Below are 19,417 nucleotides of genomic sequence, written 5' to 3' on the forward strand. Positions count from 1 at the left end.
TTCCAAAGGATGATTTACAAAACAACAACATTTGTGAAAACTAACCATGCATGTAGTTTAGTCACACTTCTAGTATTTGTTCAGCTTTTATTTGTTTACGAGGGAGATCTTTATCATTCCTTAGTTCCTTATCACGCATTGGTATCATGCAGAAAATGATCACCACTGCTGGGCTACCACAGCGCCCTTCGACGCCCCTTTTGGGGTGTTAAACGGAGGTCAGGGAAATATTACACGGAAAATTTATGTTAAAATCGGCCAAAAAATTAAGAATTATGGTCATGAGCTTGGCAATTGAACCTAGAATGCTTTTTTTTTAGCTTATCACCATTATATTGCCAATTATTCCCCAGAAATGCTAAAAGATTCCACAAAAATGCTTTGGGGTATGTATTAAATGCTAGATTTTGGCTGGGTTTGGACCCAGACCTAAGAACACCGTAAGAATATTTCAGGATGATTTTTCCCAAAAACTTAGGAGTATTCATGATGAATTGAAAAAACACTATTCGTATGAAAAAAGCGTGTACCCCAAATAAAAATTGAAAGAGCTAGTGAACGAAAAAGCACTGAATAAAAAATTAGCAAAAGTCTACTAGGACTCCCCAGAGGTTTGCATGATGGTGTGGTTGGGCTTTTTTGGCGTAATGGCGTAACCTATGATTTCAAAACGATACTGGGTTGATAAGGCAACATTTTTGGTGTGATAGCATACTTAATGAGGGCATTTTTATGTAGTGGTGCGATGAGATTTCTTATTTGGCCTGATCTCGTGATCAGAAATTCTGCTGGAGTCACATTCACTATGACCGGAAAAACCCTTTAAAAATGATTCAAACTATATGACTACATAGACTTGGCGAGGAATTTGTTAAGCTCATTAACGCATCTTCTAAGTACCATTCTATACAGTACTCTTTAAAGAAAAGAAAAATAATCTTTCAGTCGCTCGCACCACGCAAGTATAGTAAATTTTGTGCCGGAGTCTATTTCACGTAGCTAACTACTGCGGCGATGAATTTCTAGTTTTAATTCTATTTTGTCAGCATAAGAGCCTGTGTATCGCTTTTTATGCCTTCATAATCAATGTTCTTAAAGTGCATACACATAAGAACAATTATATAAGAACATTAATCTCAAGTAATTTAGGGTTCAAAGCAATAAAATTGGGTTTAACGCCTAAAATACCTCAATAACACCCTAAAAATAATAGATAAGATGAGAACAATTTGAGGCTCAAAAAGTAAGAATATAGCCAAATAGCCAAATCTGAACAACATTTTACTGGTTCTTATAAAAAAGTATGTGTTGTTCTAAGGCAAGGTGCAAAAGATGTCATCAACAGATCTTTTACTAAAATTGCGTTAAAATAAACAAAAATATGAGACTATGACGAGAAATGTGTTTTGAAAACAAATTCATTCAAGTTGTCATAGAATATCGTCAGCGTAAATAGTGAACAGGACCTAAAAAAGGGAAAATTCAATCCATTTTATAAACAAGTTTGTTTTTTGATGATGATATTTATGATAAGAGTTTGACTGTGACTGAAAAATTTCTTCTCGACGTGTGTATAGACTGGATTAAAAGGATTAGATAATTATGGTGGTGGAGTTTGGGGAATTTAAAGATAGATATGATATATTTTGTGCTTCTTTTGAATTCGAGAATGTTTTAGATGGTTATACTGAAACCAAGGAGCTAGTGTTAAGGCAAAAATAAAAAAATGTAGTGTTTCCGGAAACCAGCCGGGTGAAAAAAATTGTTTTTCTGACCCGACTGCAGACTTTCGTCAGTAGTTGATACATTAGTATTTAGGGCTTACTTCATACTGTTTGTACATAAAAGTTATCTTTAAAGTTCTATTTCAATGATCTCAAAGTTATCAAAAATAGAAAAAAATTCTTTTCCGGCCGGCCGCATTACAGTTTTTTTCCTTCATCCGCATTTTGGAAAAAACTACATATTTTTATTTTCGTCTAATTTTATAAGTTTTTGTTACTAATCTGTTTCATATAAAAAACTTTCCTTCCCTTTTGCTCTGCGTTGACGGTTGACGGCTTATGTTGACCGCCCTGTGTTAACGCCCTGTGTATTATATCAAATAGCTTTATCTTCACCATATCCATATAATCTAAAGCTATATGTAAACGTTGTAAAGATACGAAAAAAGACAATCTCTACTTTTGATTTGAGTCAATATCAAAAAAAGAAACGTCAATCATGTCTGGAACTAAGATTTTCAGCGTGGTATTTTTCGCAATGGCTCTTCAATCGACTATCGGGAGACCGGCTTTCAATCCAGGTAAATAAATTACTTTTACAGCCCTGTGTCACAGACCCGCTGGGACTCCTGTCCCACTTTAAAATTTGGCCAAAATTTCCTCTCTGGTAGGAGAAATGTCCAAATGGAAAATATTGACTTTCATTTCATCCCAATTTGAAGTTTAATGTGAAAAATTACACTTCAAAACCATCCACACTGGATTTTTTGGAACAATAGAATTTATATCCCCATCAGGATTTTGCTAAAAATCTTTATATCCCCACTCTAGGAAATAGTTCTACCGGGGCTGTGAGACTAGGGTGTAATTTTACTTTAGTTTTGCCCTCCTTTAATACTATTTAAACCACCCAACTCTATTTCCCTTGAAAAGCCTTGAAAAACGAAAGCAGTTTGCAGTCAACCTTTCCGACTTTACTATTGGCATTAACTTTATTGCATTGGCTACTATTTCGCAATAATCTTGAACCCCTATTTTTTATTTCCCGATTTGATTTATCGGAATAAAGAAAAAGTATCCATGACAACTGATACAAGATCCACCAGGTATCTATGGCAATAGTAGAATTTCATTATCATCTCAAAATCTTAAAGGGGCGAGAAATCTTTCCGGGTTGAAACAATGATAGGACTTGAGGCTTCAGCAGAGTCTCTATCACTCGAACACACACGGGGAAACACACATTTTTTTCGTGTTATGGGATAAGGTTTATTTAAGGTTTATAAAGCATAAGTGATCATAAAACTTTTTCAGGTTAAGGAGATATTCGAGTTAAAAAGGCTTCACTGCATCTTTTTCCTCCATCAAATAAAAAATCTCGTGGACTCATCTTATTTTGAAAGTTTGGAGAGTTTTGGTCACACTAAGAAAGACAGTAAACAGCCTTTGAATTGAAATGTTTTCTCATTTCAGTATGTGACAGTATTTGCAAGAAGCCTACTGGGGCAGATCTTACCAATGTCAAACAAGTCTGCGATTCTCTCGGTCGAGTTTACACAGCTGGTATTTGTGAATTTCTTCAAGCTTCATGCAATGTTCAGTACACATTAAAATTTGGAAAATGTGAAAGTGTGTAAGTATACTTTTACACAAACACCTATTTCAGTAGCTTTATGTCCTGCATTTTTGTCATTTGAAGGTATCTATTTATTTCCTATCCTACATAACGCGGTCTGTTTTTGAAGGGACTGGTGATTACGAAAAAGACTTTTATGTAAGGCCTTGTGTCCCATGCAAGAGACCGCGTGGTAAGGATTGATATTCGCAATCAAGTTTGAGCTACAGAGATGATACCAGAACTGCTGATTGAAATACTCTTGTCCTCTTAATTGATTTTAAGGAAAAAAGTTAAATAAATTCTTATCGTATATTTTAGTAAAACGCCTAAACCGAAGCCAGCACAAAATCTGAAAACGACAGAGCCACCTGCTCCTCCAAAACCAAAGATTGTATCAGATACTACCTCAAAACCCAAAACAGGATCAGTAGTGGATACTCCACCAAAACAAAACCAAGGGTCGGCAGGTGCCAGCACGCAGAAAAAAACGGGATCAAAACCTTGATTAATGCACAGTGACTGAGAATATGTAACATATCTTGTTTAGTATAAAGAAACTTTGTGATCATTTCCAAACTATTCCCAAAAGTTGGTGTTAATGACGATATAAATATATTGTTGAAGCTTGTCAATCGTTGGTTTGCCAGAAGATATGCTTTAAATTATGAAAGAATAGCAGTTTGGATTATTCCAAGCTAAAGTAGTGTAAAATATGGTGAGCATGAGAGGTCAAAACTACGACCAAGACTTTAAAAACTACAGATTATTAAAATTATGTTATATAACTTGTTTTAAAAAGTAAAATATGTAAAACAATGACAGCTAAAATACATCCCAGATTTATTCAAAATACTACTCCCTTTGGTAAAAGCCCTGCACTCATTTTTACTTTCATGGAGAAAACTGTGTCTTTGAGGGTGGTTCTCCAAGTAGAAAAAAAAGTTAAAGGGAACGAATCTCTTAGAAGCCCATTTCATATAATTTAGCCCAATGATTTGTTACTGAAGAGAGGAAAGAATTGCCCGGGGGGGGGGGTAAAGAGGCAAAAGTTCCTTCCAAAAGTCTCTCTAAGGGTCGGAAAAATCAGAAAGTTTTAAATTGGTCTCTGTAAAGGTAGGAATATTCACGATTTTAGGAATTTTTTTTGATTTCAACAGAAAAAATTGTAAAAAAAGTCTCTCTAAGGGTACCATTTTTTTCAAAAATCGAAAAAAAGTTTCAAAAAAGTCCCTATAAGGGTCAGTTTTTTAGCAAAAATCTGTAAGGATAGGTTTTTGGAGGCCCACTCATCCGCCAACCTTAGTACGCCCTCCCGGGAAGAGTTGTCAGGGGAGGAGTGGAAAGTTCTAATTCATGAACGCGCTACACAAACACCTGCGTGTAAAAATGCCAAAAATCAGCCCCAGTAAGAAGATTGTCCTTCATATGGGACCATCGAAAAGCATCACCTAACAGTCGGGAACACTACATGGAAAAGGCAACTATTACCTTAACGGGAAATATTTCGCGAACTGGAAGGTGGAAAACTTCCCGAAATGGCTAGACTTTCCAAATCGGGAAGTTCGCCAGTTTCCTAATCGGGAAAGTGGCCTCTGAGCACTCCGAAAATGCCTGTGGAAAGTTAAGAACTTGTCCCTCTTGTAAAGGAGGGAAAATAAATAATATTCACCAGGTAGTTAGGAAATCTACCGGGTAATCACTTCTTATTTCTACTTTCCCCATTCCCAATTAGAAACTTCCTTATTTGGAAACTTTTATTCTCGATCGGGAAACAAAAGTCTACCTTGTTTACAAAAAGTCTATATCCTGTTCGGGAACGATGAAAAGCCCTTGACCAAAACGGGAAACAGAAAAGTGATGAAATTTTCAATCTGGAAACAGTTTCCTTTTCGGGTTATTTTCACCTTCCCGTTCGGGAAATACTTCGCGTTAAGGCAATAGTTGCCTTTTTCATGTAGTGGTCACAAGCCGACTGTCTAACCCCTCGATTATCATCCTCTTTTTTATTAGAGGAAGCACCTTAGGACTGGAAATTTGTGATTGGTAAATATCTATAAGATAACATCTAAAACACAAGACAATCTCCATCCCAATCGACAATTAGCTCCTTCATTCACTCCCCACTTACAAAAATATTCTCACCGGATCACAGAGAATGAAAGACATTTTTAACAAACTTCTTGCAAAGGTTAGGTCACTTCACACGGCTCACAGGGGCCATGGATGAGAATGTACACCCTAATTATAAGATTGATAAAAGAATCTACTTTTGGCCACACCCCACGAGCCAAGTTATTTGCTTAGCCATCGACTCATCGATTTCGCTAGATTTGCATGCGTTTTATCAATCTTGTACCCAGAGCCATTTGCACCACCGATTTTTTTGATTGACTTTGATACAATCGTGAGCGCGCTATCAGAATCATTAGGGACATTTAGCATCTAGGACAGCGACTTGAATGAGGACGTCTGAGGACGTGAAGTAAATTTTAAAATCAAATGGTAAATTTTATTCGATTTTATCTAGAAATAATATGACATGAACAAATTTGATGTATTTAAGTTTTTGAATAATGACGCTATAATTATCGAGGGATTCATACCATTAATAACTATCATAGGTCGTGTTCAGACCAAGGTTTAAGCAATTAGGTCTACATGTTTCTTTTATATTCCTTTTGTATCTAACGGCACGCTCCTCATTAGTTAAACCAAAGTTTAAAAAGGAATCACCCTCTAGTTTAAAAAAAAAGTTTTTACGATTTCGTTACAGTTTTCTGAATAGACGAAATTAGAATTCGCAAGTGAAAAGCATGCTCCTTTTGTAAATGAAGAAAAAAGAACGTGAAATTTATGACTTAGAGACGCTCGGAGCATCTCTAGCAGTAATGGCTTCAACGACCACGAATTAGTGTTTTGCAGAGGGATTCCCTGAAATCTTTTTTGTTTCAAAGTATCTCAAGAGAGAAGATGACATGATTTCAAGTTAGGAAAGGAGATTCCTCGAGATCGCCAATCGATGATGACAAAAGAAAAGTGATTATAATTAAATTCCCATATCAACAAAGTACTACTTGAACCTTAAACTTAAACTTTCAGGTCTGAACACGACCATATTCTTCCTTAACCGTCTTCCTCCAAAAGACGACGTTAAAAAAGAATTTTCAATTCGTCTTGAGATTTGAAAACGTCCATTAATTACCCTGTTAAAATTCACCATTTTCATGAGAAAATTGACACGAAAAGAATAGAACCTTGTTGCAATCCAGATATCAATCCCTAAGGGTTTTCTTTTTGTTCAATCCAGCCGTACTTTTTTTAAAGCTGCCGTCCTAGATGCTAAAGGTCCCTATTATAAAACGACGAACTGAGGGGCAGGGTTGGAGTTTAGCCTCTACTTTTTAACTGGTACAGATCTTCTGAATGTGTGATGCAGCGTTTTCATTTAATTAATTAATTAGAATAACATTAACTACTAACGACACTTCCGCTAGGCCCCAGAACGATATTACATTATCACACGAAAAGATTTCCGTCCGGGTCCTAACGACAATCATTATGAAATTGCCTACCCGACAAATAGTATAAAAGGACCCAAAAATATGACAGAAGGAAGGAGAGGAAAAAGAGAAGAGAAGAGAAGGAGACACAATGAAATCTGAATCCCAAAGTGTCTTATTTCAATGAGTCAAGCAAATGACTTTTCAAAATGAACAATTCGTATATTTAGTTTCTATCGTAAAATGAGTCATATTTGACTACGTTGGGATATGGATATAGAAGCCACCCGATAAAGAGGGAATAATCTTGGCTTTCATTGTTTTCCAACTAAAGGTTTAGTAAAGATGGCGTACTCTCCAATAACATAACCAATCACTCAATAATGACTCGTTGGGAGATGAAAATTTGAACAGTTTTTATCTTCCATCGAGGACGGTGATTCTCACGAGCAGGTTTATACCGTACCTACCTAATGAGATAAAATCGTAGCCCCTTGCAAATCTCCCACATAGAATTTGGAGCCACTTATTTCCCTACATAAGAAGCATGGCCCGCATGAATTTCATACACAGGCTATATTACTGCTAGATTATGGGAAAAAGCAATCAAGCAACAAAACAAAGGAAAAAGGGAATTTGATCTATCTTCCGAGTTAGGAACGCAAAACTTAAAGCATCACATGCTTTTTCCTCGGAAGCGTTAATAATTCACCTATAGCATTCAGCTATATTTCATTAACTTGAGCTTATTAGAGCTGCAAAACTCTTTTCAATATCGTGCATTTTATCATCAATCTATCAGACTTGCGTCAATTGTGTAACCCTATTTTGTGACAACAAGATTTACTCTCGGATTTCTCTTATATAGTTAAACGTCAACTTAAAGACTTGATTTTGAAGTTTTTTTTATTTGTTTACCCTCATAGTCAAATCTCTATCGTTAAAAACATTTTTTGTACAAGGAATATGTTGTTGTTTCATGCTTTAAACCGGGTTTATCCATTAAACACATTATTCCTTCTAATATACTGTTTTAAAAATCTTTTCTTGTTTTCTTGATTAAATATACAGATTTGTTGATGAATTTTCAAGTTATAGGTGAAAGACAATACAAATCGATGGAAATGACTTGATGGTAGTTCTGTCTGTTGAGTTTCTTGAAGGTAAGTAAGAGTAGTTGTGTATTGAATAAATTATCATGCGTTATAACAACTTTATACGGATAATGTATTATTCCGTTACAGTTTGCTTAAATACTTAAATAACGGGATCTTATCTACGACGAAGGCTATAAGGTGTATTATACGTCAGATTGCATTAGAAAATACAATTGACGCTCTCTAATCTGATTTCAAAAGGGGATTCGAATTTTCATCGAGTAAGGGAGCCTATCGAATAGTAGGGCGTCGTTTATAATTTTTTTTGATTTGAACAACCAACGAAAATATGTTTTATTATATAAGGGTATATACCTAGAGGCAAAAATAAAATATAAGAATTATGTAAATAGTCGAGCCCTTCACATAGTTTTTTTTAATGATTTTCTTAATTACTTTGAGTCATCAAATTTGTTCATGAAATCGATATAATTGATATTTTAAAAGTTATCTTCCATTAAAAAACTAAAAAGTACAGCACCCGAGTTCCGTGCTTACGCACTAATATGTACAGTTAATGATTCATTAACTGCAATTAATTAATTAATTAATTAATTAATTAATTCATTACTGTAATATGATTAGTGCGTAAGCACGGTATAAGTATGTAGTAATAGGAGCGTATCGAAAAGTAGAACGTCGAATTAAAGATTGTTAACTGTAGTTAGCAGATCGCGTAGAAGACCTCCAAAAAGATGGTAAGACCAAATGAAGGTTGATACTGGTTCTGCACTGGTTCAACTAGAAAAAGTTGCCATGGACCGTCATGCTTAGAAAGCCCTGGTCATTAGGAGCAAGGGGCCTGAGGTCTGAGCATCTAAGCAAGTAAGCAAGTAAGCAACTGTAGTAACTTCATTAAACTTTATTTTTACAGCCACGAATACACCAATAGAACACCGGCCGAAACACCAGCAACAACATTTCATGGATACAAGTCAAAAGATTGCTGGCATCACTTTACTAATTTTTATCATCTTCGTCAGCTTGGGAATCGCTCAGTGTTTCTTTATCAATGTTCATTCTTGTTTCCACATCAATGGCGCATGTCCGGGAGTTTGGGCTCCATTTGTTTACATCTCTCTACCCTATTTGATGATTCGTGGATACGAAAGAAACTCTTTGGCAAAGCATGGAATGGTACGTAATTCATTTTCATCCCCACCACAAATTCCATTAGTCAGGCGATTTTGCATTTTGCAATTTTACAAAAAAGATGAATCAATGAATCGATAAGTCTTTTTTCTTGCTCTTTAGGCCAATTTTTCAACCTTAAAAAATTATTTTTGTGGCGGAAAGGAATAATTTATGTAGGTTATTTTGTAGCAATTCCTTATCTTTATTCTTGCTCATATTTATCCTTTTTATAGATTGGTGTATTTGTTTGTTTTCCAATATCAATAATCACATTTGTGTTTAGTGCAGCAGACGCGATTTGCACCGAAAAAAACACCGATCCACTTGCCCGAATATTGTCCCAAACTGTTGCTGTTATAAACAGTATATTTGCCGTACCCTTATTCTTTGCGTTTGTTGGTATTATTGGTTACTTACTGTTTTCTTTAGCACCAGCTAAATGTTGTTTGCAGTATGATGGTGAATCGGAGAATCAAAAATTGAATAATGGAGGAGTTTTGTTGTACCAACGATATGATGGGTTTGATATTGGAGAAGATGGAATGGCAGTGGAAGTCTGACCGGAAATAAAAGTATATTAGTGGGCGTACCCACAGTGGTTGTAAAAGAGTGTTCGCAGTCACCCCACTACCTCAAATATGAGCTAAAAGGATATCCAAAATAAATATGTTAAAGTAATTTTCATAATATAGATTTTACAGAAGGAACAGCTGATGAGTTATTAACTGCAAGACAAGAATTCTCGTCTTGTTTTCAGACACTATTTCAAAAGAATACCGGAAAGATCGTACCATGTTCACCAGTAAAGAAAGAAAATGTAACTGACTCAAAATTGGAAAAGACGTAAAAAGCTTTCAATGTCGAAATCTTTTGAAAATTGGTTGGAAAGATTTTGTTAAGTGAATCTGTATCTGTGGTAATAAAACGTATAGATAATGATAATTATCAAATGTTAAATGTAAAGAGACAAGCCTGATCTGACGGAGTTTCACTGAGTTTACTAGTTTGGAAAATGGTGAAAAATCAAGCTCATGTTAAGAGGTTTTATATGGCGAATTTGATTATTACCACTTAGTGTGAAAAGTAGATTAACAAACAAAATAGTTTAAAAATCGTTATTTTATAATTCTAGAATTCAAAAAGTATTCACGAACAGTTTTATTTTCTACTGATCTACTAGACTATGTTATAGTCTAAGACGAATCACTATCTAAGAAAAAAGCCCAAAGCCGAAGAAAATTCGCAAACGGGTTTTTTTGCCGAAAAGAGTTTACAAGTCGGTAGAGTTGCTAGTTGCTAGTCTTAGTTTCTTCGAAACTCTCCCGCCGATTTTTTTCCGTATACCGCCATAACGCCATACCGCCATTTTTCCCGCCTTTTCTACCACCACTGTAACGGACGATAACATCGTCTACTGATCTACCTACCCCTGTTCCCGTTGGAAGATTTCATTTCAAATTTACACTTGGATGAAAACCAAACATTTAAAAATCTCACACATCTAGCCCAAGGAGGTAAAGGCTGAAGCTTAGCAACTTTTCGAATCAAAGGAAAAAGTTGCAGCTTATCAAGAAACTTTACTTAATTTACTATGACATGAACTTTTTTTGAATATGAACCTTGCTGATTTTATTCCTGTATTCAGACTTTTTATCTTTCTTAAATAAAACATCACAGCACATGAAGTTGGTAATTTTTGCTGATTTTGGCTCGATTTTTGGCCGTTTGAGGTATACTTCAAAGGGCTGTAACTTTTTATTCAAGAAAGATACGAAAAATCTGGACACAGAATTGAAATCAGCAAGGTTGAAATATTCTAATAATTCTGATGTCATGATTTTTAAAACAGTAGAAATAATCTTCATTTGTTTTCATGTTGATTTCTGTTCTTCATTTTTCGACTTTTCAAAAATCTTTCATCCTTTGGATAATTTACCTTGGAAATATCTTTCCAACGGTTTATATATCTAACATAGCATAAATGGGGTTGAGAAAAAGTGAAAAAAAACTAAAGCGTCCAGTCATTTTTTTAACATTTTGAGTATCATTGGGAAATACCCACTTCTCTATTTCGAGTATCATTGGGAAATACCCACTTCTCTATAATTCATGTAATATGGGAATTTCCAATTTACCACAAGTGATTATTACACGTACAGAATTATCTTACAAATGTTCCAGTTGGAGGTCACTAGTCATAGCTTACACTAAATGCCACCGCGATGCGCGCGCGTGAAACTATGAATGCCTCCTCACTCGCTCGCACACCTTGAGTGTTGCGAAAGTATTTTTAGGTTGCACGAAAGTGCATAGTGATCAAATGACACTTGTAACTTTTAGAAATAATTATCTGTGTTTGAAAAATCACGTATTAAGTAATAGTCAAGAGTATAACAAAAAGACGAAAAAATATCTCCAGTAAACTGACGAAAATGGCTTTCCAATTTGGGGTTGAAGAATGTAGACACTTCATTACCCATAAAATAGTCACTTAGACAAGATGGAGAACGGTGACATGTCTTTTTGGTGCCGCCGGTCAGGGTCACTTTTTCCAAGCTTTTGAATTATCTGGCAAGGTTTTTTTTTTTTTTTAATTATAAGTAATGACACGAACATAGAATACAAACACTAAAAGGTTCCAGCCCTCCCGCAAAAAAACCGCTAGATTATACCGCCAGGAGAGAGGAACCTTATAAAAGGAAAAACGAAAAAAAAAACAACAATAGAAAAAGTAAGGCAAAATTAAACAAAAACAAACTAAATGAGCATTGTGAACAATCAAAACAAAGGACCCTCGAATCGACCGGTATTTTGGATAAATTTTACGGTTATACTCATTATATCATGATTTAGGTTTTTACTAAAATTCGAGGGTTTAATGGTAGCAAGCATATGTCAAGTTGAAGAAGGCTGTCAAACATTACATGTCTATCATCTATCATCGGAGAAATCAGAGCAATGCATCAGAAAATGCTGTGTAGTTTCGATAGAGTTATTTCGACAGTTGCACAAAGGATCAACTGTGTCTGCAAAACTGTGTTTGAATTTATGTTCCCGAAGATGACTGAAGTCGACCCTTAAACGGTTAAGTAGAACCACACCTCTATTGTTATCAAGTCTGAAAACCGAATTGGCATTGAGTTTTAAGAATCTGAGTATCGCGGTTTTGAAAAGAGAGATTGAAGGAAGATTTCGTATGTTCTCGTCTAGGTAATTCCACTCACTGATACAAAAAGGAAAAAAGAAAGCACGATATCGTTCGGTTCGACAAAAGGGTGGCACAAAAGGAGGTCTAATCCTACGTCTTCCACCAGCATCCTCATCTTCATCTTCATCAACCTCCTTTAGAAAGGTAAGATGGCGCAAAGCTATTAATTATCTTATAGAAGAGAATAAGTCTTCGGCTGAGTCGCCTGTCCGCTAGACTTTCAAGACCTAGCTCAAGATAATTTTTTTCTCTATATGTCCTTCTGATACCGTGAAAAGCACAGCTCAAAATCATATATTTACGCTGTGCCGACGAATCGAGATTCTATTCATCGCGCAATCAGCGAAGACAAAAGTAACCATGACGACCATCCAAGATCTTGGATGAGCGTCATAGTCGATATTTTTATTCCCGTCGTTGAAAACACAACTTACAAAAAGTCATCAATGCTTTGAAAAAAGAGTCAGTGATAGAGAATCATAACATACAGTCTGTCTATTATTTCGATTCAATTAAAGTGACATTTCCATAATTAAAAGTTTAGTAATTACTGTTATACATTTGGGGATCGTGTAAAGGATTTCTTTCGAAATAAACTCATTTCAACTACACTTGGAGGTTTCTGGGGAATTCGTAAATAGTAGACTGCATACTGATACAGTCTGCTAGACATTAATAAGGTAATGTTTGCTCTTCATCTTTGATTCTTTCAACAGTGATTAGATTGACACATGCGCGATAAAATTTCTATATTTATTTGTCTTCAGAGGTTACTATTTTCTTTGAAAACTTAACCTCTGATACTCAGGGTATCCTTCTGAAACATCCAGTTATCGCAAGACAGGCATTGTATTGAATTGATTCGATTTTTTCAGAGAAAGTGGAATAACCGGGACGATCGTATACTACATCTACATGGACAAGATGTAGTCTTACATGGGCTTTGTAAATACAGTTGAGGCTCTCTAATTCGATTTTCAAGGGGAATCGGATTTTCATCGAATATGGGAGCGTATCAAATAGTAGGAAGTCTCCCTAATCCGATAAACACGAGGTAAATATCGAATTATAGAGCTGAGAAAGCAAAATATAAGCGAGACTCGATTGGTTTGAACGCGAATCAGGACAAATGTCTAAGTTCTTGCTAAAAACCTAAGTTCTTCGGAAGAAAACTTTCGATATTTTCCTGTTTTGAAAAGTTTTGAGGAATCGAATTTCGAAATTATAATTCAAACGCAAAAAAATCGAAAATTTGAATTTCGAACTCCGTCCTAAAGGTCTTTTTACACGCTAGAAATCGAATAAGAGAGCGAAAAACCTTCAAGGGACTTCAAATTTTCATCGTAAAACGGGAGCTTATCGAATAATAGAATGTCGAATAGTAGAGCGTAGTTTATGAGAGTTTCTTAAGGAAATTTGACGGTGACTTTCAATTTGATCGAAAACGGGAGCTTATCGAATAGTAGAACGTCGAATTAGAGAGCTTCCACGGAAGTGAGTCCCGTGGGAGGAATTCGCGAAGCCGGTTGATGAGACCAATACCTCGATTGGCTTTTTTAATTTTTTCATCAGGATGACGATCAAAGGCTAACTTTTGATCAAGTATGAGACCAAGATGGTTTTGATGATCTTGAACCGAAATGGGTAAATTGTTGAATGTAATTACTGGAGGATCTAGGTTTACCCCCCCCCCTTTACCCTCCTTGTAAAGTAGACTTCAACGGCCTGTTTAGAAGGCAAGGTTGCAAATTCATTAAACTGAAAAGGTTAAAAAGTTGACAGGGTCGACTTTTGGTCATTGGTCAATACTAAACAGGTTAGAAAACGCTCAAAATTCTGGATTTAGATTTCAATCTCGATTTCAAAATTATTTTTCGTTAATCATCAGCACGGGCTCATCATTTTTAACAGACTCTCCAAAGATACAGGACTTAAAGCTTTTGGCGATGAGCTATTATCTAAATTTAAAAGCAATTAAGAGGAATCGTGGTCAAAAATAAGAATAATTTATTTCTCTCTATTATCAATTGATTTTATGTCAAAAATGAACCAAAAAGTACTAAACAAGGGAAAGAAATTTGGTAAATCGTGACTTCCAATTTTCCCCAACTGACAACTGACAGCAAGATTACATACCACAATGGTAAAGAAACATCTCCACATTTATAAACCTTTCGTTTGATAGAGAATCCAAAAAGACAAGCAACATAAAAGTTTGTCTGAATCGCAGACCTCTAAAAACCCCAGGTAGTATCAAGCACGAATCAATTAGTGGATGCCAGCAGCTTACATAAAAGTTGTTTTCTCATACTATTTAATCCAAAATTTTTTCTCTTTCTTAGGAAAAATAATCCTAAACTATTCTTACGGTATTCTTAGGTTAAGATCCAAATTGAACTTAAATTTAACATATAATACATACCTAAAGCATAAAATTGCATTTTTAAGAAAGTTTTGAATCTTATCCAAGGTGGTTATATTCTTAGCACATCCTTATAAAATATATTCTTATAAAAGAAAAAGCGTGTATTCAAAAAAATTGATCTAAAATTGTTTAATTCTCCCACGATCCTGGATAAATGCCACGGTTGTTCAAACTGAATGCGCGCTAAATATGGAATCAGATACTGCCATGGTGCGCCAACTGGTTAAGGCTGGGCCCACGGCAACAACTTTTTTATTTAAAAGTTTTTCCCCGGATATCGGCCTGACTGCCGTTAGAAGACAGGAGACGGAGTTCATGGAGTAGATCAAGCGAGATCAAGAAGGGAGACAAAACAAAATGTTAAGTCTAATTTCAATCGATAACTCATTATACAATATCCAAACATACAGTTCCATAAATTCAATAAAGTTCAACACGTCGAGAAGGCGGGAACGCACGATCGACTCTGCCTGGCGAGTGCCTGGTACCTGGATCTCTTCTCTCATGTTGATACTCCCCGACGGGAGGACTTGTCAAGGTGAGCTTCCATTCAATGGTTGGTATAACTACGAAAATGAATAATAAAATTGCGGAACTATGTCCTCATGACAACACTCCCTCGACAATGGAGATTGGTCCCCAATCTGTAGCGTTTTTATTTTTTTGTTCTATTTTGGCATTGCTCGTAATGTTCTTTTTGCGTACTCTGAACCAACAGTTAATTGCTAAATGGTTCTTGACAAACGTAACAGAGTTTTTCATTGTCCATGGTTTTGGACTGGTTTGCTTTATTTTCGGACATTTCTCGATGTAAAGGGTTTTTTCGATTTCGACGATTTTCTCTTTTCGATTGACAACTTCAGCTTTAGTCTTCTAACAGCCTTTTCGTACGAATCAATCTCGTTCAGGAATAAATCATTTTGAGTGTTTTCGTCTAAACCAGCCATAAAGAAATCTAACTTTTCATCTGGTTTAACATTCAGCTCGGTAAACATTTGTTCCATTTTCTCAACATATTCCTCTAACGTAGACTGACCCTGTTTGATAGAATAGGGGTCCTTTTTCAAAAGAGATTCATTGTCAAACTCAGTAGTCAGACTTTCAATGATTTTATCATACGTATTCTTTCGCTCGTTGCTTAGTCCTCGGAAATACCATTTTGGTCTTCGTCTTAAACGGGTTGGTAGTAGAGTCAGCTTCTAGTTGTCACTCAATTCAGCAACGGAAGACAGTTCATTAAAATCAGCCAAGAAAGATCTAAAAGTCTTATCATACTCATCGAAAATCGGAAAGTCATCGTGGTCAACGTTTAGGTGATTCATATGATCTCAATAAACAAAAAGAGGAGCAGTCGTGGACGTTTTCAATAGTCACATCGTGTTTGATACAAGGTTGGTTATCTGAAGAGCGGCTATCGGTTTAAAAATCGATTGAATCGATGTTGGATGCTGCTATAGACGTTTGGTCCCGCGTTTGGTTTCCACAAATAATGAAATCAGAGCATCAATAATTAAGTTGCTTGGGTTTGATTTAACCCGTGGTTTCTATACAACGTTTGTTCATTATTGTTCATGATTCGGGGCGTGGCTGACGGTAATTTGACGGGTTTTGGTTCGTCGACAGGTATCAATAAATCATTAGTTATACATATTGAAAAGATAAATCAACAAAGTTCGAAATTTAATTGTCTCGTATGGATAAGCAATCAAATTTTAATTTGATGAAAGGCTGCTCGTAAGCAGGTGCACAAGTTTCAGTGAAAGGTGCATACATTTGAAGAGTTTGAAATCAGCTACAGTTTGTTTTCAATTCACAAAGATTGTTTGTTATTGTTATAATTTATGTCCATCGTACCGTCGATAGTGCGACGACTAACTAGACGGGGAAATAATTGTCGTAGTTTTTCAAAGTAGGTAATGTGGATTAATGCCTCAGCTGCCACTTGCCCAATGTCTGAACGTCCCGAGAGGATAATTGATTCGATAAATACGGTCGAAATAGTCGGTTTCTCGTCGTACATCGCTGCCAGACGTTCATTTTAGATTCTTCAGGCGATAATTTGAACTTCTAGGTTTGTCTGAGCTTGGAATTGTGCAAAAAGGTAAACACAACTAGGCAAGCTAGGACAAAATGCGGAGTTTGTATATCGCTGAAGAAACTTGTAAGTAAACTTGAGGTATGGAACTACAATCAGTGACAAAATACTTGGCACAAAAGGGAAATTCACCGGGGTGTTTTGAAACCACAATCGATTTGTAAGTGCTCAAAAGTAGGCTCGAAGGGTAGAGTTTTAACTATGAGTTTTAACGCTAGACTTAAAACCTTAGGATCTGAGGATTCAAAAGTTCAAAAATGATCCAGTAGGGCTTGAAATATAGCCTAGAAACTAATAAACCCTCCCAGATCGAAATAATCTATGAAATCAAGTTAAAGGCCTAAAAATTGACATTAGCCAAAAGTGCCAATATATTATGGCACTGATTGTATGTCAAACTTTTCTAACAAGAACCACACCCACCATAACGATTAAACAATTCTCCAACAATACAGAAAGTGTTTCATATTCTATTCAAGTATTCAGCATTCAAACAATTCGGTTCGATTTCCAGCTGTTGTATGTTGTAAATGTTGAAATTGTCGTTGTATTTTTTTAAAAGTTCGGTTTTTGAATTTTTCCATTTTTTCATAGTACCTCTCCCTTATAATCTCCATCAGGGTCATCCTCTAAAGCTGAGTCCCCAGATGTCAAGGTGCGCCAGCGCCGCCAGCCGGTTACTAAGGCTGGGCCCAGGACAACAACATTTTTATTTAAAAGTTTTTCCCCAGATATTAGCCTGACTGCCGTTAGAAGACAGGACATGGAGTAGATCAAGGAGGGAGACACAAAATATTCAAGTCTAATTTCAATCGATAACTCATTATACAATATCCAAACATACAGTTCCATAAAGCATAAATTCAATAAAGTTCAACACGTCGAGAAGACGGAAACGCACGATTAACTCTGCCTGGCCAGTGCCATTTCCGAACGAACTCTTTACTCCTCCTGGTACCTGGATCTCTTCTCTCATGTTGATACTCCCCGACGGGAGGACTTGCCTCGCCCGATGCTAAAAGCGAAGTGTTTTTTCTCCTAATAAAATTTCTATCTAACGTATTCCATTCAATGGTTACCATAACTACTAAAATGAATAATAAAATTTAAGAGCTATGTCCTTATGACAATACTACTGTGATACTACCAAGATAATAAGTTAAGGGAAACAAATTTCGTACCTAGTGCCTTTTGATATTCCAAATCTGACAATTTAAATTGCACTGGTAATGATATATTTCCATATTTTATACACGTATTAAAGTCTATTCACGATAACTGCACTCAACTTTGCTTTGCTTATTATTTCTCACAACCAATGCTTCAATCTGAACAAGTTATGTATCGTTGGAAAGGTGGGAAGGGGCTTGTTAATTTATTGTTAGTTTTTTTGGTGAAATTTAAAAAGATCATGAAGAAAAACGAAGAAGAAAAAAATCAACTTTTCATAGATAGGTCGTATAAAACGTTATTTTTACATCTTTGGAAAGTTGAAAGCTTGGCGATTTCAAAAAAATTGGACCTTAGGATCTCAGGATCCAAAAGCTCAAGAATGTTCCAATAAAGCTGAGAATATAGCCTGGAAGCCACTTAACCCCTCCCAAATCGGAAAATCCAATGAAGCAAAGTGGAAGTACTGAAACTGCAATTCTCGCCCGACCTTTAAATTCTGAAAAACGCCAAAATACCCAAAATTGGCAATATATTTCGGTGCTGATTGTAGATGGCGTGCTTCAAGTTCTTCCAAGCAAAAAAAGTAAATATCGCAAAAAATATTGCTGCTATTGTTTTTGAAAACCCGCGAAGCTTCTGACCACTGAAATTCTATTGTAATGTCACGTGACTTAGGTAGGATTTCCTACCTAACCTCGGCACACTTTTCAGCAAAAGCCCGATATCTATCCCTTCAGGCTTTATAGATGTATGATTAGACAGTCCTTTGTTAAGGTCATCCACATACCCTTTCCCAAGTGGGATTGCTTTTGCTATGGATTTTTCTTTAACCAATCAGCAGTCTCTAGATTATTATTCATTTGGTATCAACATGAATTTAATATAGACACTGGATAAACAACGTATAAAACGGTGGAGAACGAAGCATTGTCTTTCTTTTGTTAAAGAAAACAATCGAGGATATAGCTCTGTCCGCAAAGGACAACTGTCATGGCGGCTCGAAGATCTCTGATTTTGAAAAATGATTAATAATCTCATTTCTAAAAAGTCCTCTATCTTTATCTTTTTGTACTTTTACTCACCAAAAAATGCTAAAATACTTAACGGATACACGTATTAAATCTGGTATGACAAAAACAACATCAGACAAGAAAAATCAAACAAAAGGCCTAAAATGACACAGAATTTTAAGTTGGCGATATCTTTCTAACATCTTTCTGAGAAGAGCTAAGATTGACATATACTAGACTTGAGTGTCTTGGCTTCACCGTGATATGAAAATATTTTAAAGGCTCTTGGTGGATCGGTGGTCTTATTGAGGTTAAAGTTTGAAAATTTCTGGTGTCAACATTCAATTTTTCATACATAGGATGTTTTTCGTAT

General features: G+C 35.8%; 2 protein-coding genes across 2 annotated transcripts; both read left to right on the plus strand.

Annotated features, from left to right (window-relative positions):
- Positions 1-2,143: 2,143 nt before the first annotated feature.
- On the plus strand, positions 2,144-4,192 carry LOC136817882 (uncharacterized). Its single transcript, XM_067074214.1, has 3 exons — positions 2,144-2,305; positions 3,198-3,357; positions 3,661-4,192. Exons 1-3 carry the CDS (start codon positions 2,224-2,226, stop codon positions 3,845-3,847), a joined length of 429 nt encoding a protein of 142 aa, XP_066930315.1. The 5' UTR covers positions 2,144-2,223; the 3' UTR covers positions 3,848-4,192.
- A 3,629-nt stretch (positions 4,193-7,821) lies between these two features.
- LOC136817929 (uncharacterized) lies at positions 7,822-10,278 on the plus strand. Its single transcript, XM_067074272.1, has 3 exons — positions 7,822-8,005; positions 8,874-9,136; positions 9,367-10,278. Exons 1-3 carry the CDS (start codon positions 7,975-7,977, stop codon positions 9,691-9,693), a joined length of 621 nt encoding a protein of 206 aa, XP_066930373.1. The 5' UTR covers positions 7,822-7,974; the 3' UTR covers positions 9,694-10,278.
- Positions 10,279-19,417: the final 9,139 nt, after the last annotated feature.

Source organism: Clytia hemisphaerica, unplaced genomic scaffold (genome assembly GCF_902728285.1).
Source record: "Clytia hemisphaerica strain Z4C2 unplaced genomic scaffold, Clytia hemisphaerica genome assembly, whole genome shotgun sequence".
Lineage (NCBI taxonomy): Eukaryota > Metazoa > Cnidaria > Hydrozoa > Leptothecata > Clytiidae > Clytia > Clytia hemisphaerica.

Bases quoted from the DNA above. Each gene is read 5' to 3' on its own strand.
- LOC136817882 (XM_067074214.1), top strand. From the start codon at position 2,224: ATGTCTGGAACTAAGATTTTCAGCGTGGTATTTTTCGCAATGGCTCTT. The intron at 2,306-3,197 runs GTAAATAAATTA...TTCTCATTTCAG, and splicing joins GAGACCGGCTTTCAATCCAG to TATGTGACAGTATTTGCAAG. The intron at 3,358-3,660 runs GTAAGTATACTT...CGTATATTTTAG, and splicing joins TTTGGAAAATGTGAAAGTGT to TAAAACGCCTAAACCGAAGC.
- LOC136817929 (XM_067074272.1), top strand. From the start codon at position 7,975: ATGGTAGTTCTGTCTGTTGAGTTTCTTGAAG. The intron at 8,006-8,873 runs GTAAGTAAGAGT...TTATTTTTACAG, and splicing joins GTCTGTTGAGTTTCTTGAAG to CCACGAATACACCAATAGAA. The intron at 9,137-9,366 runs GTACGTAATTCA...TCCTTTTTATAG, and splicing joins CTTTGGCAAAGCATGGAATG to ATTGGTGTATTTGTTTGTTT.